Here is a 22,211-nt window from a genome sequence, read left to right as displayed (position 1 = left end):
TGTGGTCGTCTGTTTTGGTGTTATCTGTCTTTGGCATTTCACTGTCTACCTTATCAAGGACTTGGGTGCAATGGCCAGGCCAAAGGATGAAGCTTTGGGGAGCACACCATCACAACTCCATCTCCTGGGTATCCCAGAGAATGCCGCTAAGATGGGTGAGAATTGTGCACCTCTGACATGCCTCACCTGGGACAGAAAGAAGATGGCTGCCACTGCTCCACAAGACATACGATTACAGCAGGACAAAGCCTGCACGGTGAAGCTGATCTATCAGAGCCACACCTGCCTCCTTGCCCAGGCATCAGCAAAAGCACTGATTTGATCTGTATCACCCCCATGATTTTAATTAATTTTGCCTTGTTATGCATGCAGCCTTCTCAGGATGCTCCTTACACAGTTACAGCCCCTGCTGCAGTAACACCTGAAGGTCATCCCACTGACTCTAGAAACATTCAGGTGTGCAGTACAAGGCCCCTCCTCTGTATCTGGCACCTTCCCATTTATCTGAGCTGCCAAGGATCCAGAAGTCAGATTCTACCTTTTTTTCCACAACCCTTAGTGGGCCTCATGTACCTTATGTTCTTTTGCAGAGACTGAAGGAGAAAACCAAAAATTACAAGTGCTGCTGTAGAGAAAAGCACTCAACTCTGTATACCTGTGTGCTTCTTGATAACAAAAGCACTCCACCACTTTTCCATACAGATTTTCATTACATACCATCTTTACAAGCTATGCTTTATTTCACTCGTTAAAAAAATGGCATCTGACTTTGAGGCAAAGGGAGCTACATGATGCTACTTACCATGGACTGCCTCTTGCAGCAGCCAGCTAAAGTTTTGCCTTCCTGTGAAGTCAGGTGCTTGAAATTATGACAGGAAGTGGGAACTGTAAAGTAGAACCCAATCAGACCTTGTCTTTCCACATCACCTAATTTCAGGCTAATTCTTAAGCTGTCTCTGCAGCCAGTCAGTCCATTAAAGGTGACCCAGCTAGGATCTTAGATCGTAGAATCATCAAGGTTGGAAAAGACCCAGAGGATCACCCAGTCCAACCATCCACCCATCACCAGTGGTTCTCACTAAACCATGTCCCTCAACACAACGTCCAAACATTCCTTGAACATCTCCAGGGTCGGTGACTCCACCACCTCCTTGGGCAGCCGATTCCAGTGCCTGATCATCCTTTCAGAGAAGTATTATTTACTAACTTCCAGTCTGAACCTCCCCTGGCACAGCTTGAAGCCAAGATATTTTGCATCGTCCTCTAGAGGGTAATTTTTCTTCAGCCACAAACTGGGCAGCCTGGAGAGAGGGAGCCTACAGCCATCAAGGTTGAGTGTGGTGAGTCAAGTGCTTGGATTACGTGGCTGGTGCTTTTTGTACACCTGGAAGCCTGCAACACTGTGGGACCACACTTCTGAAAATCAGTGGTGTTATGAACGTAACTTGGATAGTAACAGGAGATAAATTTAGCTTTGATCAAAATGTATTTTGTATTCTGGTTTTGGAGCCTGGAAAAAGTAAATGCTTTTAAAACTGATTTTCCAGATAACACTTGGTTTAGGAGCTTGATTTCACCTGCTTCACTTGAATATCTGTGGGAGTACAACAATGGGAATACAGATAATGAGAGTGAACACGTGGGCAAACATGAGCTTCTTACAGAAGACTAGTACATGAAACCTGTGCCTTTGAAAATTTGTTAACTACAGTCATGAATTTACATGTTTTTGATATGTAGAGATGTGAATCATTTTATGGAGAATTAGATTCCTTCTAATTCACACCCAGCAAGAGATTTTGAAACTTTTTAGGGATTAGACAGCTCTCAAATAATAAAACCTGCATTTTGAGTTAAATTTTCATTCCACCTAGGACGAAGAAAAATTCAAACTGTTAAGATAATTTATTACATTATAAGTATTAGAACTAAGCATCACCTGCAAGGAAAATACGAACATTTAAAGGTACTCATAGTTAATGCGTAGATTGTTGAATGTCTCCCTGCTGTTTCAAAATATCCCATTGTTTAAGGCAGAAGTCCTCTATGCAGCAGCCTAGGACCATTTTGTTGTCACATGCTGTAGTAAAGACATTTACTTTCTTACTTGAATTTTCCATATTCTTTCCACCCTCTTATGACCAAACTTCCTCCCAGGCAGTTTTAGGTTGCTATTTCCATTTCACTTCAGCGTTGTAAGTGTTCTGGACTTGGCTCAGCAAAGAACAAAAGTGCTTGTAACTTACACAAAATATCATCCTTTTTTTCTGTGGTCATAGCAAATTTTATTTATGATCAGTATCTCCCATTGCTGAAAATAGAACACAGGCAGGCTACCATATATGCACAGCAGTTGCACGTGCAGCATGTGTGAGTACACAAAAATGCGTTCAGCTACAGTGCTTATATAAGTTGATGCATGCAAATGTGCCCATGAGGAACACTGTAAAGATATCAGACAGCTTACCCAGTCTATTGCCACATCTAAAGCACTTCTTTTGATTAAAATTCAGATTGAAGACTATCAGCCACCCAAAACATCCTTGAGCTGCATCTCATAAAGTCATTCTGATTGTTGCAATATAATAAATAGACCCTTCCTGGAGATATTTCATTTTATATTTACATTATGGAATAGTTATTTTAATGTACCTGTGGAATAATTAATCAAAATATCCAAGCAACTCTCCTTTCCTCAGTATTTTCAAGTAACACATGTTGGGTTTTTTTTCTGCATGCAAGTTTATTTAAATGAGACTGAGACAAAGAAAGGAATGCATTTTCTTTATTTTCACCCTTTTCTTTCCAGAAATTAATGTTATTTTGACTCTGGTATGTGAGATCACTGAAGCATTAAATAAAATTTGATGAAAACTGCATCTCTATGGGATTTAAGTACATGTTTTAGAGCTTTGCTGAAATTAGGAATTAATTCTTTTATTTGTAGACTATAATGGGAGACGAATTATCAGCATACTTTCTTTCACAGTTACAATACCATAACTACAAAATCTGACCTTTCTGAAGTTCTAGTGATGGAAGAATCCTAACAGCTGAAAAATGGCAAGGTTTGTAAATAACATCAGTCATACAAAGCTAAAATTAATGTCAAACTGGTCTTGACTTGGGACAAAAGCACAAGTGTCTGTGTGCTGGTTCTTTCTTAATAGCAAATTGTTTTTAAAAATAACACCAAAAGAAAGAAAATGTCTTAAAACCCCCCAAAAATGTTGCATAGAAGCTTTAAGTAACACCATATAAGCTTAAGAAAAAATCATTTCTCATGTAAAAATGATTTAAGTCATCACAGCAAATTCGCACACGCAAAAATAATTTTTAGCGAAGACCATACGTATGCTTCTTCTTGATTGATTTCTCTGTTAACATCAGAATTGTTATGCATAAATTAATTTTCTATGTACAAGAGAATCAGATACAAAGTTGATGTTTTCAGTACTGTAAGAGTGAATGATGAAATGGCTGCATCTCTCCCCAAAGTCCAGTTTGTCCATTCTGAAGCAAAATATTCAATCTTTCTTACAAGATGATCAGCAGAGAGGAAAATATTTTAAAGGCTGAGTAACTCTCACAGGCATTTTCATGTTGCCATGAAAGACAATTATCACGTTACAGTTCCCTAGAATTTACTTTAAGCTTCTAAATACCTCTTACTGATATCTGTAGGTCTTTAAGCACTGAGGACACTGAACTTTGGCAGAAAAAGGAAGAAACGAGAGAAACAATCAGCAGACAGAAGTTACGAATAGAAAACAGAGTCTCTATACAAAACTCTGCTCCTAATTTTATGTTTTTAAGTACAACATTTTGAGGAAAATGATCTCCACATTAATTATCTTTATCAGACATGTTTGGTTGTCAATTTAATTTCAAATTTCTGAGGACGAAGATCATCTCCGAGGTTGTTCAGGACTTCACCTGCAATAAGATGACAACATGTAGAGTCCTGTATTTGGGTACACCATTAACTTCAAGTCAACAACTCTACATAGTAATGTCAATACAAGATCACTGTCATTTGTCTCGATTCTTGAGCACACTGAAGACGATGTTGAGCTATTCATTTCTAAAGGAGTGAAGATGGAGTACTAGCCATTTTCCTTGGTGGGCCCTGCAAGAAGGTATGCTGACACAGAGCTTTCTGGTCTGGCTAGTTAAGTATTGCTCGATGGCTTTTAATGCTACTGCATATATAATTCCACTGCAAAATTACCTATAAAGGCACCTAGAGGATTACAATGTATCACTTTCCTCATAAGCACTTGTAGTTGTTTTATTCATACTGTTTTGGGTTTATTTTGTTGTTAGTTGGTTGGTTGTAGTTCTGCTTATCTTCAAGAATCATCTTAAAATGCATCAAATAAAATGATCATTGCCTAAAAGCTTGGCTAGATTAGGATCTTATTTTGAGCAGAATACATAGGCAATGTTCCTCTACTTTGTCAGACAGTTCAATAAAGGATATGTAAATCACGGATATTTCAGAGTTAGAGCAGAGCAAACCATTCTAACCTTGTTCCTGTGTTTTTTAAAGTTATTTTAAATTCACATTGCCGGTGCTCAGGAACATGCTAAAGGATCTCTACATATTTCTTCCCCATTGGAAAAGCGTATTTAATAGTTGGTAGAAAAGTACAGATATTTCTATGAGTTTCAGTCACAATAATTTTTCTACACTTCGTTCAAACAGTGCTTCAAGTTCAATTTGTTCCTGAATGTAATTTTGATCTTAATAGCATGAAATCAACAAAAATGACATTTAATTTCTCATTGTCATAATTTACCAGCATTAATGATAAGGAAACCCACTATATCGTTTGTATAATTAATGAAATTATGCTCGGGGCTGTATTTCATGATCTACAAATAATTGCTATTACTAACAGAGAAATGGTAAGAGTAATGGTGTTGATGTCATTATGAGAGCTAATACTGTGGATCAATGGCTTACTTTCTAATGCAAATTAAGCCACAGCCTATCAGGAACCTGCTAACTCAAAAAAATGATAATATGCTTTCAAGCATCAAGGCTGTGTAAGGGATTCATAAACACAACAGCTGCTGAATTTTACAGTAAACTAGTAATCTTATATTAATGTATTTCATATTAAAATGGCTCCATTGATAATAATGATTTCATGCTAATTTCAGTCTGAATCTGAGCATCTTCATTTTTTTCATTAATAAATTAGATTTCACTTGAACTGAAGTGCAATCAAATTGATTTGCTCCATGTCTGGCCTGCTACATACCTGTGCTTTATTCTTTTTTCGCTGTAATAACAGTTCACTGCTTAGTGAACTGGTGCAGGACAACTGACAAAACTTACTGTTGCATGTGTGAATAAGTTGCAGCATTGTAGGCTGTCAACCTATCTTCACAATGATAAAAAGGTGCTATTTAAGAATGCAAAAATAAAAATGATTCCAATTAATATACTGAAAGCCACTATCCAGTAATATTAGGACTCATAGTACATCTTATTTTCTGTTCTTAAGCAAAGCATTCTATTTCTATCTTAAAGTTATGCCTGGAAATAGAGTATATAGTGTGGAATTTCAATGGGAAAAACTACTTATATCGTATCCTTAAAAGTAACAGATTATTTCTCTTTTCTAAACAAACCTGAAAAGAAGTTCTGACATTTAACTTGTTTATTTACCCTTTTTCTTGACGAGTGTCATTTGTATAGTTGACTCTGCTACAGGTAATCATCTGATATCACAAAATAGTTTATTTCTAATGTTTCTAACATTACTATATGGTAGTATTACATTTTTTTTCGTTCAAATTCCAACAGAAAGTCACATCTTGTGAAAATTATTCAATGTAATTTAGTAGATATTAATGTTTATGTCCTATTCTTCTATATGCTATTATCATCTCAAGACTCAGTATGTGGGTACTCAATCTATCTTTCCATTTTAAGTTATAAATCACATAAAATAGCATGCTTGAAAGTATTACAATATTTAATTTCCCACTGATTACATTTCCTTTTATCTATGCAACTACAGCATAGTCATTGCTCTGGTCCTTTTTTTCACTTTCCTGTGGGCTAGTGATTGTCACCCTTGGATTTCTGGATGGTTTTTCATGATGGGAATCAACCTAGAAAAAAAGGATTGTTACCTGATGAAGTTAACAGTACCTAAAGTTTCACTTCATTTCAACAGTGTTACCATTTTGTAATAAAAATTCCATGAGGAATTCTTAACACACACACACACACACACACACACACACACACACACACACACACACACAAATGTTTTCTGACAGTGATCAAATTAACATTTTTGTTTAGCATTAGATTATATACCTTCCAAAGGAGAAAGCACTCAAATTAGAGGTTTTTTCCCAACAAATGGTCAAACATCCAGTTACCCACATATCCTTTTAAAATGAACATGCACTCACTTTCTCCAGTGCCATAAATGACTTCAACTTCTCTAAAAATAAAACAAAAATATCCGTTACTACGTGAAATATAGAATAAATCTGGGGAAAAAAAAAAAAAAAAACTGTTATGTTACTCAGTTCTCTTCACATCCTTGAGAAATGTTTTTGTGTATAATATAGGAAAAGAAGAAAACCTAGTTGCAAGTAAGTGAGAAACCATTCCCAGTGACCCCAGAAATAGAGGAAGGGTCTTTTTCAGCAATCTATAGGCAGAAAATACACAGCAATTTGTTCAGCTCCTAATACTCAAGAATACAGGTCTTCCTAGATCTGGATTTTTTCTATTAAGCAAAAGACTCCATTTCCTGTTCTGTTCATCTGACATTTAAGGCTCGATTCTGGGCTGCATGCCTCCAACTAAGCTAATAGCATGTTACCAGCTCCCCAGAATTAACAGGGTATTTGATTTTAACCTGAGTAAAGCACCTTGCTTTCAAGACCTTATTCATTTCCATTGTCTTACCCTATCTCTTAGAGAAAGAAATGAAACTTCCACATAGTAATAGCAAGTTCTATTTATGAAATACAACTTTTGTGAAAGTCAATTCAGCAAAAAAAAAAAAAAAAAAAAGACACTGTGGTTTCATGAATACATCTTCCTGCTCTGTCCTAAGGATAACATAGTGAGGAAGTGTAAAATGGTTAAGCTTCTCAGCAAATTGCAAGATTTTTCTATTTTTGAAAGTTCAACATTCTCAGGAAAGTAGGATACGCAGGTTCATCAAATAGTGAGAAACATCTGCTTTCTCATTTGGGGGGTGTATAATGTAATTAATGATGTTACCCATCTATGTAGACAAGAAACAGCTTTTCTCACATGTTCAGTTCTATTAAGGTCTCTCAGAGACCTATATGCAGTGAGATACTTACAGAGTAGCTGAGAAGAAGCCTGAAGCTGACAAATATGAGGAACGGTAACTTAAGAAAAACAAACTGAAAGAATAGATGCTTACTTGGTTCTGACTGCCAGAATAATCCTCTTTTACATCCTCTTCATGCTGAAGATCCTCTTGGCTGTTCATCTGCTCCATCCCCTCACCATTTTCTTCATTTATCTTGCCATTTAAATGGATGAGATCCTCTTCCTCTGCCTGGTCAACATTCTCTGTTTCGTGCTCATAATTCCCATTTAATTTATTCTTATTTTCTCCTTCTCTGTTACTTTTTGTAACAGTTTCCCCACTTTCCTCTCCATTCACTTCTGGATATTCTTCCTTCTGTTTATATGCTTCCTCCTCTTCTCTGTCATTTTCCTCTTCTGCATTTTCTTCTTCATCTACAGTTTCTGCTGGCCTCTGAAAAGAAAAGCAGCAACATTCTGAGGCATTTTTAAACACAATTCTCCAAGGCAATTCTGAAACATGACAGATATCAAAATCATGTTTACATCATTACTAGGGAGTAAGCATGCTAACATGAGTTTTGTCTTCATGGACAGAAAAATGACGCTTCTGTTGGCACCTCATATTGCACTCTCATTCTACACAAACAATTTGTTAATGAGATTTAGATGTATAGCACCAGGTTAATCTATTTGACTATACTGGAACTGGAATGAGCTACACTTAATTATCCCAGCAACAGATATTTTGCACCAGCTATCCCGATCTTTCTAATATTCTGGCATCTGGTACATATTTTTTCTATAAAATATTAAAATAAAATAGCATCACTAGCCCACAAAATGTTCTCAAGTTTTACCTATGAACCAGACCACACCATGCCAGTCTGGTCACAACTTGTCTTCTATGCATCCACAGAAAAGCAGCAGGAGAGATGAAATAGATAGACCCACTGGTCACTTCTGAAAGACCCCTGTGTGGGTTTGCATAGTTAGGATTTGTTTGACATTATTCAAATAATCAAATATATAATCAAATAATAAATTGTCCCATATTGAAGACTAAGCAGAAAATCACTAGAAATAAAGCTGCTAGCAGCATGATTTCATGACAACCTGGAAGACTGATGCAAATGCTGTCTATTTTTTGCCATTTGTCTTCCAGTCTCAACTTTCAAGGTTCACCTGACTACTCAGTGAACCAGTGCCCCTTCTGCTGATACGACTTAAGTACTTGTGCTCAAGTTTGAATGAAAATAAAGAGTAAAAGTCCCATGGGAATGAAATTGTATCTGCCTCCCACACAGCCTCATCAGACTAAATCTAAAGCAAGCAATCTGAGAGGAAAAGATACATCCTCTTTTAATCAAATGTATTGGGAATTCTACTATCATTAGCAGCTCCTTTAGGCAGGCAGGTTTATCCTACAGCTTTTAAGTTCTGTCTCTTTTTCTCACTAATAATTTCATTTCAAAAATAATTCTCTCATTATCTTTGGCGTATTAGTAAGAGCCACTTCAAGAATACCAGTAATTGATTGAAGCCTTTTGACAAGACACACTGCTTTTGCTTTGATATTTACATAGCAATGTAAGACTATTTCACTATGCCCGTGCAAAATATTCCACTGACGGAGCATCAAAAAGGACAAGTTATTTCACTGTAATAATCCACAGAATGACAAATTACTAGAAATACTATATGGTTACCTGACCGTATAAATAATGGCTCCTAAAGCTCTCTTTGAAGTACAGTGGTTTCTGTATGATTTTTCTTTAAGCCTTCCTAACTATCTCTCAATATAAAACCAGCCTTGTTGCTTCTGAAATGAAAATTAAACAAGCCAAGTCTTTACAGACACTTTCAAAGAAGCTGCCATGCAAAACAGACTTGAGCCAACTCGTGTAACTATCAGCACATAAGGACAGCAAGGAAAATGCAGATTTAGTCTATCTGCTGATTCACCACCTATGAGCTACTGATTTCAGTACACAATGGAAATTAGCAGCTTTGAGTTCTGACTCAAGCAAGAGTGGACTGGACAAATTAAATGCACCAGATACCCATATTTAAAAGAAAGCATTTTGCTTAAAGACAACTGCTTGCTATGACATTACAAATAGTGGCTACATCTGTTAGACTTCATCCTGTCTAAAATAGACACAGATCTAAACTAAGTGAAACACAGTGTATTGAACAATACCAGAATCCCACTGGAAGCTCACAGGGAGCTAACATCATATCACATTCAAATTGCAAAACAGACAAAAATAATAAGTCACATTTATGGGTAAGAATTGGAAAGCAAAATGCTTTCTTCATTTAATCTCATTTCAAGCTACACTACATTACAGACACGGAAGAAATGACCTTCTGCCCAGTTGTCTAAAATACAGTATCATCCCCATTGCGCAAGGAAACCTAGGTAGGTCTCAAAATGAGGATGACCACAGACAGTGCATTTCAGAATGAACTGCAGATTGAAGTCAGAACAGTTGGGAAGGAACTGAAGTCCAACCCACCCACCAAATCACACATTGCTCTTTACATAAAAAGTGTGACACTTAGTACTGAAATCTTGCTGATCTAATAATTTGAAGTACGGTGTTTTCTTTGAGAAAGAGAAATACTTAGCAAAACTTATTTAATTTTCATATTTATAGAGACAGATTTTTTATGGTCTTCATATATATATATATGTATATATACACACATAATTGCAGAGAAGAAAACAGAAAAGGGGAAAAAGATTTTAATGGTTCAAAGCTTATAAATACTGCAGATGCATAACTACCAGTTCCAGTGATTTTAATGAACCTGACAAAGGGAGCTAAAGAAAATATTAATATTAATAAGTATCAAAATCTTTCTGGGACAAGGCTTAGTTCAGGGTCCCCTGGAGTCAATGAGAACCTTTTCACAGAATTTGAGAGACTCCAATAAACCATCCAGCTACTGCTACACCAAATGTCTATACGTTTATATCAAAGTTACTTCATATTGTGTTCTCACAGTCAGGATAAAACAGGATGGCTATACTGAAATCCAAACAGGTATGCTGAGTCAGATATACACATCCTTACAGAAACTGTAAGACTCACTCCTAGGAGTCAGCAATGAGCTTGTTTATCATCAGCATTCCACATCTTATTTTTTAGTTTCTCATAAGTCACCTTCTAAACAGCAAGAATATTCACAGTAAGAGCTTCTTCTATATGTAATGCTTTGGCTGGATGGCTAAAACAGATGTGGAGGGCTGCTCCTCTTTGCATCTGAGTCAGGTTTTGAGCCAACGTGCTTGTTCACAGAAAGTTATGTATTACATTTGGGACTCTTTTAAATGTACAGGCCATCCCAAATAGAGGAAGCCAGCTAACCCTGGATGACTGAGGCCTATTACACCAAGTAAACAAACATGAATATCAAGTATACGTATCAACACATTAATGTGTCAGATTCCAGGATCATACTAGCAAGCAAACAATGCATCTAAAATTTACATTGCAAGCATGCAGCCAGTTGTAGCCCAAGACAACTAAATACATACATACTGTGAGAGAGAATAAGCGTTCCTGCGTTACTTCAGTGCTGCTTTTTTGTGTTATGGGCACAGGACAACTTGAACCTGACTGCAGTAAATCTAGGACTGGAGAAGTGTGAGGTGATTATCTGCTTATTCCTTGAAGAAATTTTCATAGAGGACTAAATGACTTACAGGAAAGGGCTCTTTTTTCAATGACTGTGACAGACTAATATCATTCTTCCAGCAGCAAGAATTATTGATAATCAGACTCGTGTTCTGCCTTATTTACAACAGCAAGAAAATAGGGTGTAACACACTTTCTTGTACCGCTGGCTGCAACTTTTAAATGAAGAAGCCATTGAAGTCACCTAGTTGAAATTACAGAAGTTAAAGTAACTTCCTTTCAAATCATATTTTCGTATTTCTAAGTACAGTACTTCACCTGCCATGGACAATCACTTAAAAGGCTAACTAAGAAAAGAATTGTGTATATTTATTCAAAGGTACAGTCAATCAAAAGCACATAGAACAACTGATGCCATGCATCACAAATAACTGAAGCCGAATTTCACTTTATGTTTAAGTAGTACGATTGCTTGATAATATTTTTAATCTCAGCAATACCACGGTGATTAAAAAAGGGAGACGTGTTCTAGTTACACTCATCATACTATCACTTGTTAGGAGCCGCAGTATCAATTGCCATCATCATTCAAAAGGAATATGTCAGGAAATCTTTAGACATGGAAGCATTTGACTTCTTGTCCTCTAAGGATGCTAATGCAGTCTGTCAGTAGGCTTGTACATGATTGATACTAGAATACTAAAAAGTGCAGTATCACAAATCATTTAAGACAAATTGTTTTATACCATTAATGTAAAACATAATTTTCCTTTATTGAAACCATTTGGAAATATTTACTTGGCTAATAGTCACAACAGACAAACAATGAGGTAGACAACAAAAAGCTTAATGGTCACAAATACCAGCATGAATACACCTCATTAATACAGTATCGGGAATGCTCAAAGCTAATTACACTGATCATCTCCAGAACAGAGCTGCCCTTCTTCCAAGGGAGTCAGGAATGCTTTGAAGCTGCACAGCATAGATTCAAAAATCAAAACATTTTGTTCCTGAACCAGATAAGGTTACTAAGTGACAACAGTCCTCTTCCACATCATTTACAAAACTCAAGTACTTAAAAGCAAGCAAATGAATAGTTGAGAGTTCATCAGTCCTACATTTCACACATAATGAATGTGCTGTTGTTTCAGGGTGCAAAATAAAGAGCCTTAAACTCCAACATCTTTATGGCTCAGATATGTTACCTTAATGAAAGAAATGAAGACGAGTCCACAGAGTATAATTTTTCATAAGATCACAGCTCCCAAAAATCTAACCAAAGTTACTTAGAAGTCAATGTAACTTGAAGCATAGTAAAAAGCCTTTCAAAATCCACTCCTCGGTTTCATTGTGTGGCAACTGAAAGTGTGCATAAATCCCTAAACACAAGAAGGCTACAGCATAGAAGAAAACACCTGATCAGATACTTACTTTTCTAAGAAATACCTAAGTTAAAAATACTCTTCATACATTTCACTGACAGTCATGTATAGTTTTCCCATAAGAACATTTTCCAATAGTACATTAAGATCTGTCCAACCTTCACAACTTCCTCCCGTAAACAATGAGAAAATTTATAAGCTTTTTGAAAGAAGTCCTACTAAGCTTGCAGATATATGTAAGATTTTTTTTTTTCTACAAACAGACACTTCTATAGGGAATGAAAAATGCCTTGGAAGTTATGCAATTTGAAAAGTTGTCTGTTCTAGGATTCCTAGTTTTTTTTTTTTTCAAGACAGGTGCATATAGAGAGAAAACTTTTTTCAAAGTATTATCAACACTGATTTTACAATGGAATGGTGCTTGCAGTCTTCACTCCAAAGAACCCAGGCCCTCCAACAGCTGACTGTACAGGTCTGTAAAGAAGAGATCAGGTCTTGTTGCCATAGCTTCAGAAATCACAATTATCTGACGGAGAAAGCTAGGGAAGATCTCTATTCTCATTCTGAGTTGCAAGTAACCAGAAAGAGTAAGTTTTCATATCTCATACAAAGACAATTCAAAAAAATTAAGTGTAAAGCAGGGGAGCTAGTATTAGGACATTTTCCTGTGTGTTTTATCTGCTGTCACTTAAGACCCAGAAAATTTAAATTACAGCTGTATCACTTCTAGCAAAATTTGAGCATAAGAAGTTTTATGCGTGTTCTTTCCAAATGTCATCTTGAAATCATTATGGATGCAGTGCAAAATACTTCCCCGTGAAAAGCTCTAGTGTTTTTAATCAAGGAACATATCTTCAAGCAGTCAGTCTGTTTTAATGTTTAATCAATACAAACTTTAACATTTTGCTATCAGCAGCAGGCATATTAGTGTTTTGTTCTGATCACTGAGGCGAATCTTGGGTCTCTAAAGCAAAATGAATACTCCATAATGAAAATTGTAAATGAAAGGTGCAAATTTTCTGCTACTGATGAACTATCCCTGGAGAGAGAACACCAAAGAGAGATCCTCAATTTCACATCACTTCACAGCCCAGGAAATTAAGAATAATGAGTGGCATCAGGAATCAGTGGACATGTTTGGAATAATGGAAAGCAAATGGATAGTGAAAGAACCCAAAGCGTGAACATCTACAACAGCCCCCGAAGTCAGTGCTTATTAGACAAATTTAACGTTCGGTGATTTTTACAAATACACACAGAAAGAGAGAGGGGGATTGGATGATGAATCTGGAGGTGGAAAAAAAAACAAACAATTCAGATTCATTCAACATCATTTAGATCTTAATAGTCAGTATCATACCCCCCAAGGCAAAGAAGACTGGCATAGCAGCGTGCCTGAATTCTTTGAAGGGATCATGCACTGGACAACTTCGTATCTCATAACTCTCACATTTTCTGCACCTCCCAAGGGCTTATTGTGAGAAAACACACGGAAACTGATAAATCAGTGGAAACTTCTAGTGTTATTTCAATACTACTGCTACCAAATGCTGCTTCTGTACTTTACAACTTACATAAATAAAGAAAAAGTAGTTTGTTCCAAAACTGTACTAGCTGGAAAAGTTTCTCTCTCAGAGAAAACTACTTTGAATATATCTGTATTATGAACAGCAAACTCAAAGTAATATATTTAATCAGCATTTCAAATACGAAGCTTGTATTGTTTCCTCCCTCCTTACCAAGAGCTGCAGTAGAACTATACTGCTCCCTTACTATTTGCATAGTTGGTTTCAGAGTCTGTCATCAGTCCCTATGGATGCTACCACCAGAATGTAAATAACCAACCTGGAGTGAGTGTGCATGTCAAAAGATGAAGATATTCATTTTTTATTCAGAAGCTGAAGTCTTGGTACAGAACACAGAACAGAAGGATATGGTTTGGGTTTAGGCAAAACACTTTTTTTTTTTCCTCTTTGATGTTCAATTACAACTGTCAGCTTGTCTGGAATATAGCAGTTCCTGTTCTTTTAATGCATTCTCAATTGGCAAACAGCATTTTACAGAACAGGACATAAGCAGGTGTCTAGCCAGTCTTACACTAACTTTAGTTAATGGCTAATCTGGCATTTGTTCAACTTTGTACTTTAAATGGCAAGACAAAGAAGGTGTGTAGAAAAAACCCAAAAACTAAGCTCTCTTTTCACCACCTAATTTATGTGGCTGATGGAAATAATAGCATATCAGAACTGTCAGCACTGCAGTGAAAGCTGGCATGTAAATATTTATGCATTATGCAAGATAGTAGTACTCTGGCTGACTGTCCTCTTCCATACTTCTAGCACATAACAGAAATGGCAGTTCAGATAAGAAAAAGCTATAAATCTTTTATATCACAGAGTTGAAAAAGATTTAAAATGTTAATTAATAAGAACATGAACTTGCAAAATGCTAAATGTTTTTAAAGGCTGAGTAATCTCAATTGTCTGGGAATAAAGAATACTCAGTGCTATTAAGAAGGATCTGGCTTCTTGCCAGATTACCTTGGAAACATGAAGTTTTAAAATGTGAAATAAACCATGACCTGAATTCTCAAACAATTTTGGTGCTTTGTTTTGCTTTTTCTGAAAATATATTTAAAAATAAATCAGATTATTAATAGTGTACATGCCTGAATTTTGCTTTTTTCACATATGCATACTCCCTCGTAGAAGCAGCTGAGATATCAAAAATCAGTTAGTAGCAACTCAAAAATATTTCCATCCCTGGACTACACGTGGGCCTCAGCACATGAGTTTAGAGACATCAAGCAAATCCCCAACAGTGCAAGATTACCGGCACAAGGGATGCTCACTGGCAACTGTATGAACAACAGCTGCTCTCACCAAATACAGAAGTGGCAGCGCACTATTAGCTGCTTTCCCCTCTCTTGTAAGGGTTACCATTCTGTAGCTGTGGTAAACTGTCAAGAGTGGCTGCAAAGAGGGCAGAGCTCTTATGCATGCCATAGTATCCCCAAGGAGAAGTACAGCTGTCATCTCCAGGCTCTTGAATTTTGTAAGAATTGCAGTCTACCTAAAATCTAAGTGTGCACTGGGTTGTCAGGTCTCTCAAATGCTTCATGTTACCTCCAAGGAAAGCTTTATGCACCTTCAGAGGCTCATGAATAGGCTAATTATTTCCTAATTTGATTATTGCACAGTCAGGACTAGGGCACAAGTACTAAGAAACATAAGAAATATAGACTGAGATGACAGGCGGTATGGCTCCCCCCAACTTTCAGTACTATAGGTACAATCCAACACAACCTAATTATCACAGCACCTCATAAGGACAACCACAATTAACAGGGGTGATGTTCCGATGGTGTTTAGCGCACAAACCTCTGAGGTCAAGGCAGGTATTCTTTGTGAAAAGAGAGAACTGCAGCATTCCTTATGTCAAGAACCAGAACAGTCTTGATGAAAAATCTGGCTAATTAAGTGCCTGATTGTTTCAACAGAAGACCATGCTGGTAGCTTGAACAAAAATCTGACAAATCCAGGCATGCATTTGCTTCAGGACTGCGGGAATTTTGACTTTGGTTCTTATATTCTTCCACCAGTACAAAGGGACTGAATCTGCTCAGTAAGTAGTTGAGATTCCCTGAGGCCCTCTAAGAGTTCTCAGACCAGTTCTGATGTACAATAAAAAGGTAACTGAAAGAAAAAGTAAGATTTGCTAAAGTTCCCATAAATAAAGCTGCACTGGTGAGCAGTTATAATCATTTGCAAAGAAATCTCTTGTGCTCCTGAAAGAAATCAAGTAAAGAACACACACAGCCAGTGAGGAAAGAAAGAAAAAAATGTTTATTTAAAGTTTGAACAATACCTGGTCCAGTGGAACTTCTACACGAGTGTCTTCATCTTCTTGAACTTCAGCTGCCCCCCACATTTCAGGACGCTTTTCGCTAGCTCTGTAAATCCCTTCACCTACAATGGGGGAAGAGTGGAAATAAGTGAAGTCCAATTGCGACTCTGTGCGGCAGAACTACTGAAGTGCACTCAATTTTGCTTCTGAGAGTAGGTTTCTGAGCAGACTCGCCTTTCCTTTTAGTGAAGTTTTCAACTTCCCATTATTCTCAATTTGTTTTCCTTTTTAATAATAAATAGCATGCTACACCACTGGGAGAAGGGAAAGGGAAAGAGCATGAACAAAGCCCCAGATCCCAAGTTCCTTCAGCTTTGGGAAAAGTTGGGAGCAATTACAGTAACATTCTATCACTTCTATTTCTACAGTCAATGACAGCACCCTCTTGGACTTAGCACCCTCTTACACACCTAGAAAAATCTCTGGCACCAAATCAATAACACTTTGAAGCAGGACAGGAGCAAAACATAAACACAGTTGGGATTTATGTTGCACTTTGCTCTTGAGCCTCTGTAAGGACAATTACAGATGAAACTGCACATCTGCATTTAAAAAAGCAAATACAGATGGCTAACAAGGATAATGGTTACTGTGATACTTAGTTTTGCAAATATTTTACACTATTTAGTTTGGGAAGATTTTCGTCTTCTTTTTTTTCCCCTCCAAGTGAGGATAACAGCTAGGGATCTAGGAGGTTTTTAGTGCGAGTCTTATGGTATCAGCTAATGAGCAAAGCAAAGATGCATACATACAGAAACAACCAGTTTCCAAGTTATGCATATTACTCTCTCTCCAGACAAGAAAGAGCTCAGAAATTAAAAACACGAGGGTTAGTTTAAATCACTTTCCTCTTTCTCTATCTGTCTAGGAACAAGAGATGTGTATGCCTGTTCTGGTCAACAACTTCACCAATGATCTGGATGCAGGAGTGGAATGCATCCTTAGCAAATTTGCTGACAATTTAAACTGGGAGGTGATGTTAACTGTCTTGAAAGATGAGAGGTTTTGCAGGGGATCTAGGCAGAATGGAGCACTGGGCTATCAGTAACAGGATGAAATAGTCAAGAACAAATACTAGTTCTGTACCTGGATGGAGCCATACCGGACAAAGGCACAGATGGAGATGAGTGGCTGAAGAGCAGCTCAGCAGAGAGGGATCAGGGGGCATAAGTGACAACAGGCTCTGCGTGAGCCAGTAGTGTGCCTGGGCAGCCAAGGGGCAAACCTAAACATTGTGTGTGGTTCTGAGCGCCACAGTATAATAGGAGAGTTAAGCTCCTTGAAAGCATCCAGAGGAGGAACCAAAGGTGGTAATAGGGCTGGCAGGTACATCCTGCGAGGAAAAGCTGGCCGTAATTAAAAGATATTAGTTGAAGAGTCCTACACAATCTTCTGTCACCTTTCCAGGACACCAATGTCTTGCATGGAAAGCACTCTAAATTCATTCCTGCTTTTCAACAGGGCTGCTAGCGGAAGATGCTAAAAACTAAGCTGAAGGCTGGAAGGGAAAAGAGCAGCATCAGAAAAATCACAAGATCTTCAAGGACAGTGTTTTCAGGTGCAGTGAGAAATCAGATCATTCTCAAAACAGCTGAGGTCTCTCAGGAAAATGAGTAGTTAAAAGAAGACCGTATGTCAAATCCATTCAGTAGAAGATATCAGCAGTTAGTTTCAGAAAATGAAAAGAAAACGTTTGAGGATCTAAGAAAGTCATTAGTAAATTATTTGTCTCTGTGCAAACATTAGAGTACAGAAGACAAATGTCCAAAACATATGTACCACCAATAACAAGGGAAGGAGAAAAAAGTACTTAGGTCTGAAATGCATCAAAACAAGTGAAGAAAAATGACATTAGCTGAAAAACAGAAAAGTTGTAAGAGTGGAACAAGTCCAAAATTCTAAAGAAAATGACAAGGAATTGAATTAGGCATACATTAGGAGACGTTCTTCTTGTATTTTGGTACTAGAAGTGAAAATAAATAGAAATTTGTAAAATAATACACAAACATTTAGTCTGATTAAAGGCAGCATCAGGAAAATATCTTCAAAAAGTAAACATTGTTAACACTGCTACTCTCTGTATCAGACAAATATTCACACTTTCTGCATGCAAATTAAAAAAATATGTGGAGGCCGGCAGCTAATGAGAGGCCAACGTATTCCCTACTCATGTGTTTCTGTGCAAGATCTTGTCAGCAGCAGTTTGAAGACCTCATTAATCACCATTACCCATACCATGAGTTATTCAGGTCCTCACAAGCAAATATGTTATGTCGGGTATTTTTTGCATCATTTTGTAGGCAATATTTCAGAAATGCTTTGTGGCTTAGAAAAAACTTAAGCAAAAAAAAATCTTACTGATACAATATTTCATATCCCTGTCTCCAAATCATTAGTCAGTTTCTACACACTACTCTAAGGGAAGGAAAAACAAGACATTTCAGAAACCACTATAAATTGCATGAAATAACGTTTTTGTAAGTCTTCATTCTACAGTGGTGTGAACTTACATTGCAATCTCTACTAACAGAGTACTGTATGTTACTAAAAAGAGAACTCCCAGCGCTTTCATTAGGTGAAACATTCATGTCTACCCAAAATAGTTCCTAAACTATGCAAGAGCAAGTTCTGACTTCCCGTGCCCCAAACTAGAAATGTCAAAGATAGAGATGACCACTGTCAGTGTCCTGGCCACATTGAGACAAAAGAGCTCTAAAAAGTGGTAGGAGCAAAAGGTAGGTCCAAACCTTACAGTCAAGTTGTGGTATATTCTATCACTCTACTCCAAACTGAGTAGAAGATGATAGTAGCAAAGGATTACAGGGCACTGTAAGGTCCAAAACATCACTGTACTGCTTTGCCTGCTTGCAAGTACAAATCAGAGGGTTTATTTCTATCTATGTTCTTGGTTATCCATGCCACCCTAAACACTGCTTCACTCAAAAGGTGGAGCAAAATTTTATTGAGAAGCACCTAATCTTCTATAAGGATATTTTTCAATCTATCTGAACATGGTCCTGGGAAACCTCCTCTACATATCCCTAACTGAGCAGGGAAGTTGGACCAGACGACTTCTATCAGCCTCAAGCATTCTGTAATTCTGTGTCCAGACAACCAGATGATATTGAAATTTTTAAAGTTTTGCCACTGTGTAAAAACAGAGATGATTAATGACTCAAGGAGGTCTGTTTTTATGTTTCATATAGAGTGAAGTGTCTTAAACACACAACAGTTTCATCTCCTATTACCTGATTAGTCTAAAGCAGGGTCATGTTCAGCAATTCAGAGTAGAAGGAGAAAGAGAAGGATCCACAGAATGGCACAGAATGGATCACAAGAGGAAAAAGAAGGAGCAGTCTAATGGAGAGAGAAGATTTGCAGAGGCTAAAAGAAATTCTTGGAGCATTGTTTTTGGCTTCAAGCTGGAAGAGTGAATGAAAGCTTTAACTGCAAGTGCTTTTCAATGGAGCTTCTTCAAGAGTTGCTCTTTACCTCTTCTTCAGCTTCATAGTTGCAAAGAAAGACCTATGAAATCTCAAGAGAATCAAGACTGCTTCATGCCCTGAATTCCCCAAAGCCTTGTGACCTTTACTGGGAAAGAGAACACCTGGAGCCTGGTAACAGCTCTACTCCTGAGAGGTGGCTAGTGTTTAAAAAAAAAAGAAAAAAAGCAGTGAACCAACTCAAGCTGCCCTAAGCAAAGTCAGATGATATGGCTGTTAAAACACTGGTGCCTACTGTATTTTTCTTGAAGCAGGAAAATAAAGACAAAACAATATGAGGTACAAGCTCTAACAGCCTAGGATCTTTGCATTCAGATTCCTTTCCTTTACTGTCCCCTTACCCATGTCAGCCCCTGAGAATTCAATTACATGAAAGAGAGCCCACCACTGACTGATCAGGAAAGTTTATTAGATATTCACATCTCTGGCTACTCCCCTGGGAGGTACACAACAGATTAATCAGCTACGGCAAAACTGAAATCTCCAAAACATCTTAACTAACACCACTTTGTGATGCATGTTACTAATTGTCTAAATACACAGACATGCACTGCAGCGTGCAGTTATTCAGTTCAGTACGTACAGAAATAAACAACGAATTGATGCATGTATAACTCAAGCAAACCTTTGTGCCTCATGCTACTCAGTATTTCAGCTAAATTTTTTTGTACCCTTTGATGAACAGAAAAGTTTATAAGTTTATTAAATAATAATTGAGTTATACATTGAACTAACTCATAAGAAATCTATATATTTTAAATAATTAAACTTAGAAATTAATGGCTCTTGCATAAGCTCCTCACCTAAAAGAATTAACTATAAAACATATATTGCAGCACAAATTACAACATTATACAGTCATTACATTACAAATTTGAAACTGATTGAAGTTTAGCAGCAGGGATAAAAAAAAAACATTGTAACAACAGCCTGCCCTGAATATTTTATGGAAATCAGAAGCATTTACCAACTGCAAGCTCTGTGTATAAGCAAGAAAGTTAATATGGCTATTAATAATAATAATAATAATAAGGTGACTTACCACAGAGACTGCCTCAGAAAAATGTTGGCAAATTAAATACAAAGTGTTAAATATATATATATATATATACGCATATATATATATATATATATATATATATCCATGGCTCCTTAAATTGAATAGATTGATATTAGGAACAGAGAGGATGTGTGCCACCCTAAGTATGCCTTCAAAAGAATTTTTCTCCCTTCTTCTTTTTTATTATTATTTTGAAATATCACTGTCTATAACAAAACCTGGTGACAGGCTTGTATGTGTGTGCCTGTGACTTCTGTCATCAATAAAACAGAATTAAAAAGAAACTGGAAGCAATATACATATAATACTAGTGAGACAACGAAAAATTATTTTTCTTCACCTGATACTACTGCAGCTGCAAGCTTCAAAGAAGCTATTTTTTCCTATGAAAGAAATACCCATTTCTAAGGAGATTTCATGCTATTACAGCTTGCTGGCATCTGAATATCATAACAGAAACTACAAAAAGTACTCTTAGAGTTTTAGCTCATACGATGTAGTCCCTTTTACTGATAGGAAGTGTGGTAATGTTAAAGCAAGGGAAAAGCTGCCTTAGTCAGTGTAATGCTGTAATGGGATGGAAAGCATCACAATAACAGCAAGATGGCAAAGTCTTCACCTACAGCAAATGAGAACGAGCCCAAACGCAGCAGCCTTAGAAATGAAGGAAAAGAGTTGCTTACTTTTAGAAGGCCTCAGTTAGGCAGGGATCTCCAGCAAGAGACACCCTTTGCCTCCACTGCCAACCCTTAAATGAGGTCTGGGAAGACCCTCCAGTCACTCAGGTGCATTGCTTACATCTGAGCTCCCCTAAGCTGGCCTTGTCACTCTGGTGCTCAATCACTGTTTCAGGCCATGACTTAGCATTTCTGCTACAGTCCGCTTTAACAACTCATTCATCTTTATACATATACAGAAAATAAAGGAACTGTGTGTCATAACATAAGGCTTTTTCTTCCATCTCGCTACTTTGATTGTTAACCTCATCTATTCTTTTTGTTTCTAAGCACCTAATTTATTCATTTATTTAAAGGACACATCATTATGGTCTTTTACATTTTGAAATTGATAAAGCAACTACTGTTTAGCACCATCCTTTTGAATTCTGACTCTAATCTTAAAGTCAGCATTCTCCTGAGTGTAACTTGGTCCTAAGAGCTTATACTGTACAAAGCAAACGCAAAGCCTTGAAATGTCTATCCTATTCCAGTCACTTCAAGTGGAGCATCAGTAAACCTATATTCCACCCCTCAGTGAGTTAAGCAACATGGCTTACCTGTTGTCTAGTACTATTTGCCCACTTCATGTTTCACAATGCATTCACCTTACTAAAAGCAAACTATAAGAAACACCATGTGCTCGGAGAAAGGGGCTACAAGGCTTGCCATC

The 22,211-nt window shown here is 37.1% G+C and overlaps 1 protein-coding gene across 9 annotated transcripts in view; it reads right to left on the bottom strand.

The window, feature by feature from the left end:
• Positions 1-2,768: 2,768 nt before the first annotated feature.
• The window catches only part of DCDC2 (doublecortin domain containing 2), a 59,467-nt gene continuing 40,024 nt past the window's right edge, over positions 2,769-22,211 (bottom strand). For 4 of the 9 annotated variants that reach the window (XM_004939618.5, XM_015275947.4, XM_004939614.5 and 1 more), the window contains 3 exons: positions 16,221-16,321; positions 7,434-7,775; positions 2,769-6,129 (listed from right to left, as the gene is read on the bottom strand). In XM_004939618.5, coding sequence (XP_004939675.2) covers positions 6,022-6,129; positions 7,434-7,775; positions 16,221-16,321 — 551 coding nt within the window. In that variant the 3' untranslated portion in view covers positions 2,769-6,021. Of the gene's footprint in view, positions 6,130-6,340; positions 6,471-7,433; positions 7,776-16,220; positions 16,322-22,211 lie in introns of all 9 variants that reach the window. The other 5 variants (XM_004939615.5, XM_040695419.2, XR_005857265.2 and 2 more) reach the window with 4 other exon arrangements.

Source organism: Gallus gallus, chromosome 2, assembly GCF_016699485.2.
Source record: "Gallus gallus isolate bGalGal1 chromosome 2, bGalGal1.mat.broiler.GRCg7b, whole genome shotgun sequence".
NCBI classification, from domain to species: Eukaryota; Metazoa; Chordata; class Aves; order Galliformes; family Phasianidae; genus Gallus; species Gallus gallus.
The sequence above is the reverse complement of the archived record's forward strand: the minus strand, read 5'-3'. Positions and strand labels throughout refer to the sequence as shown.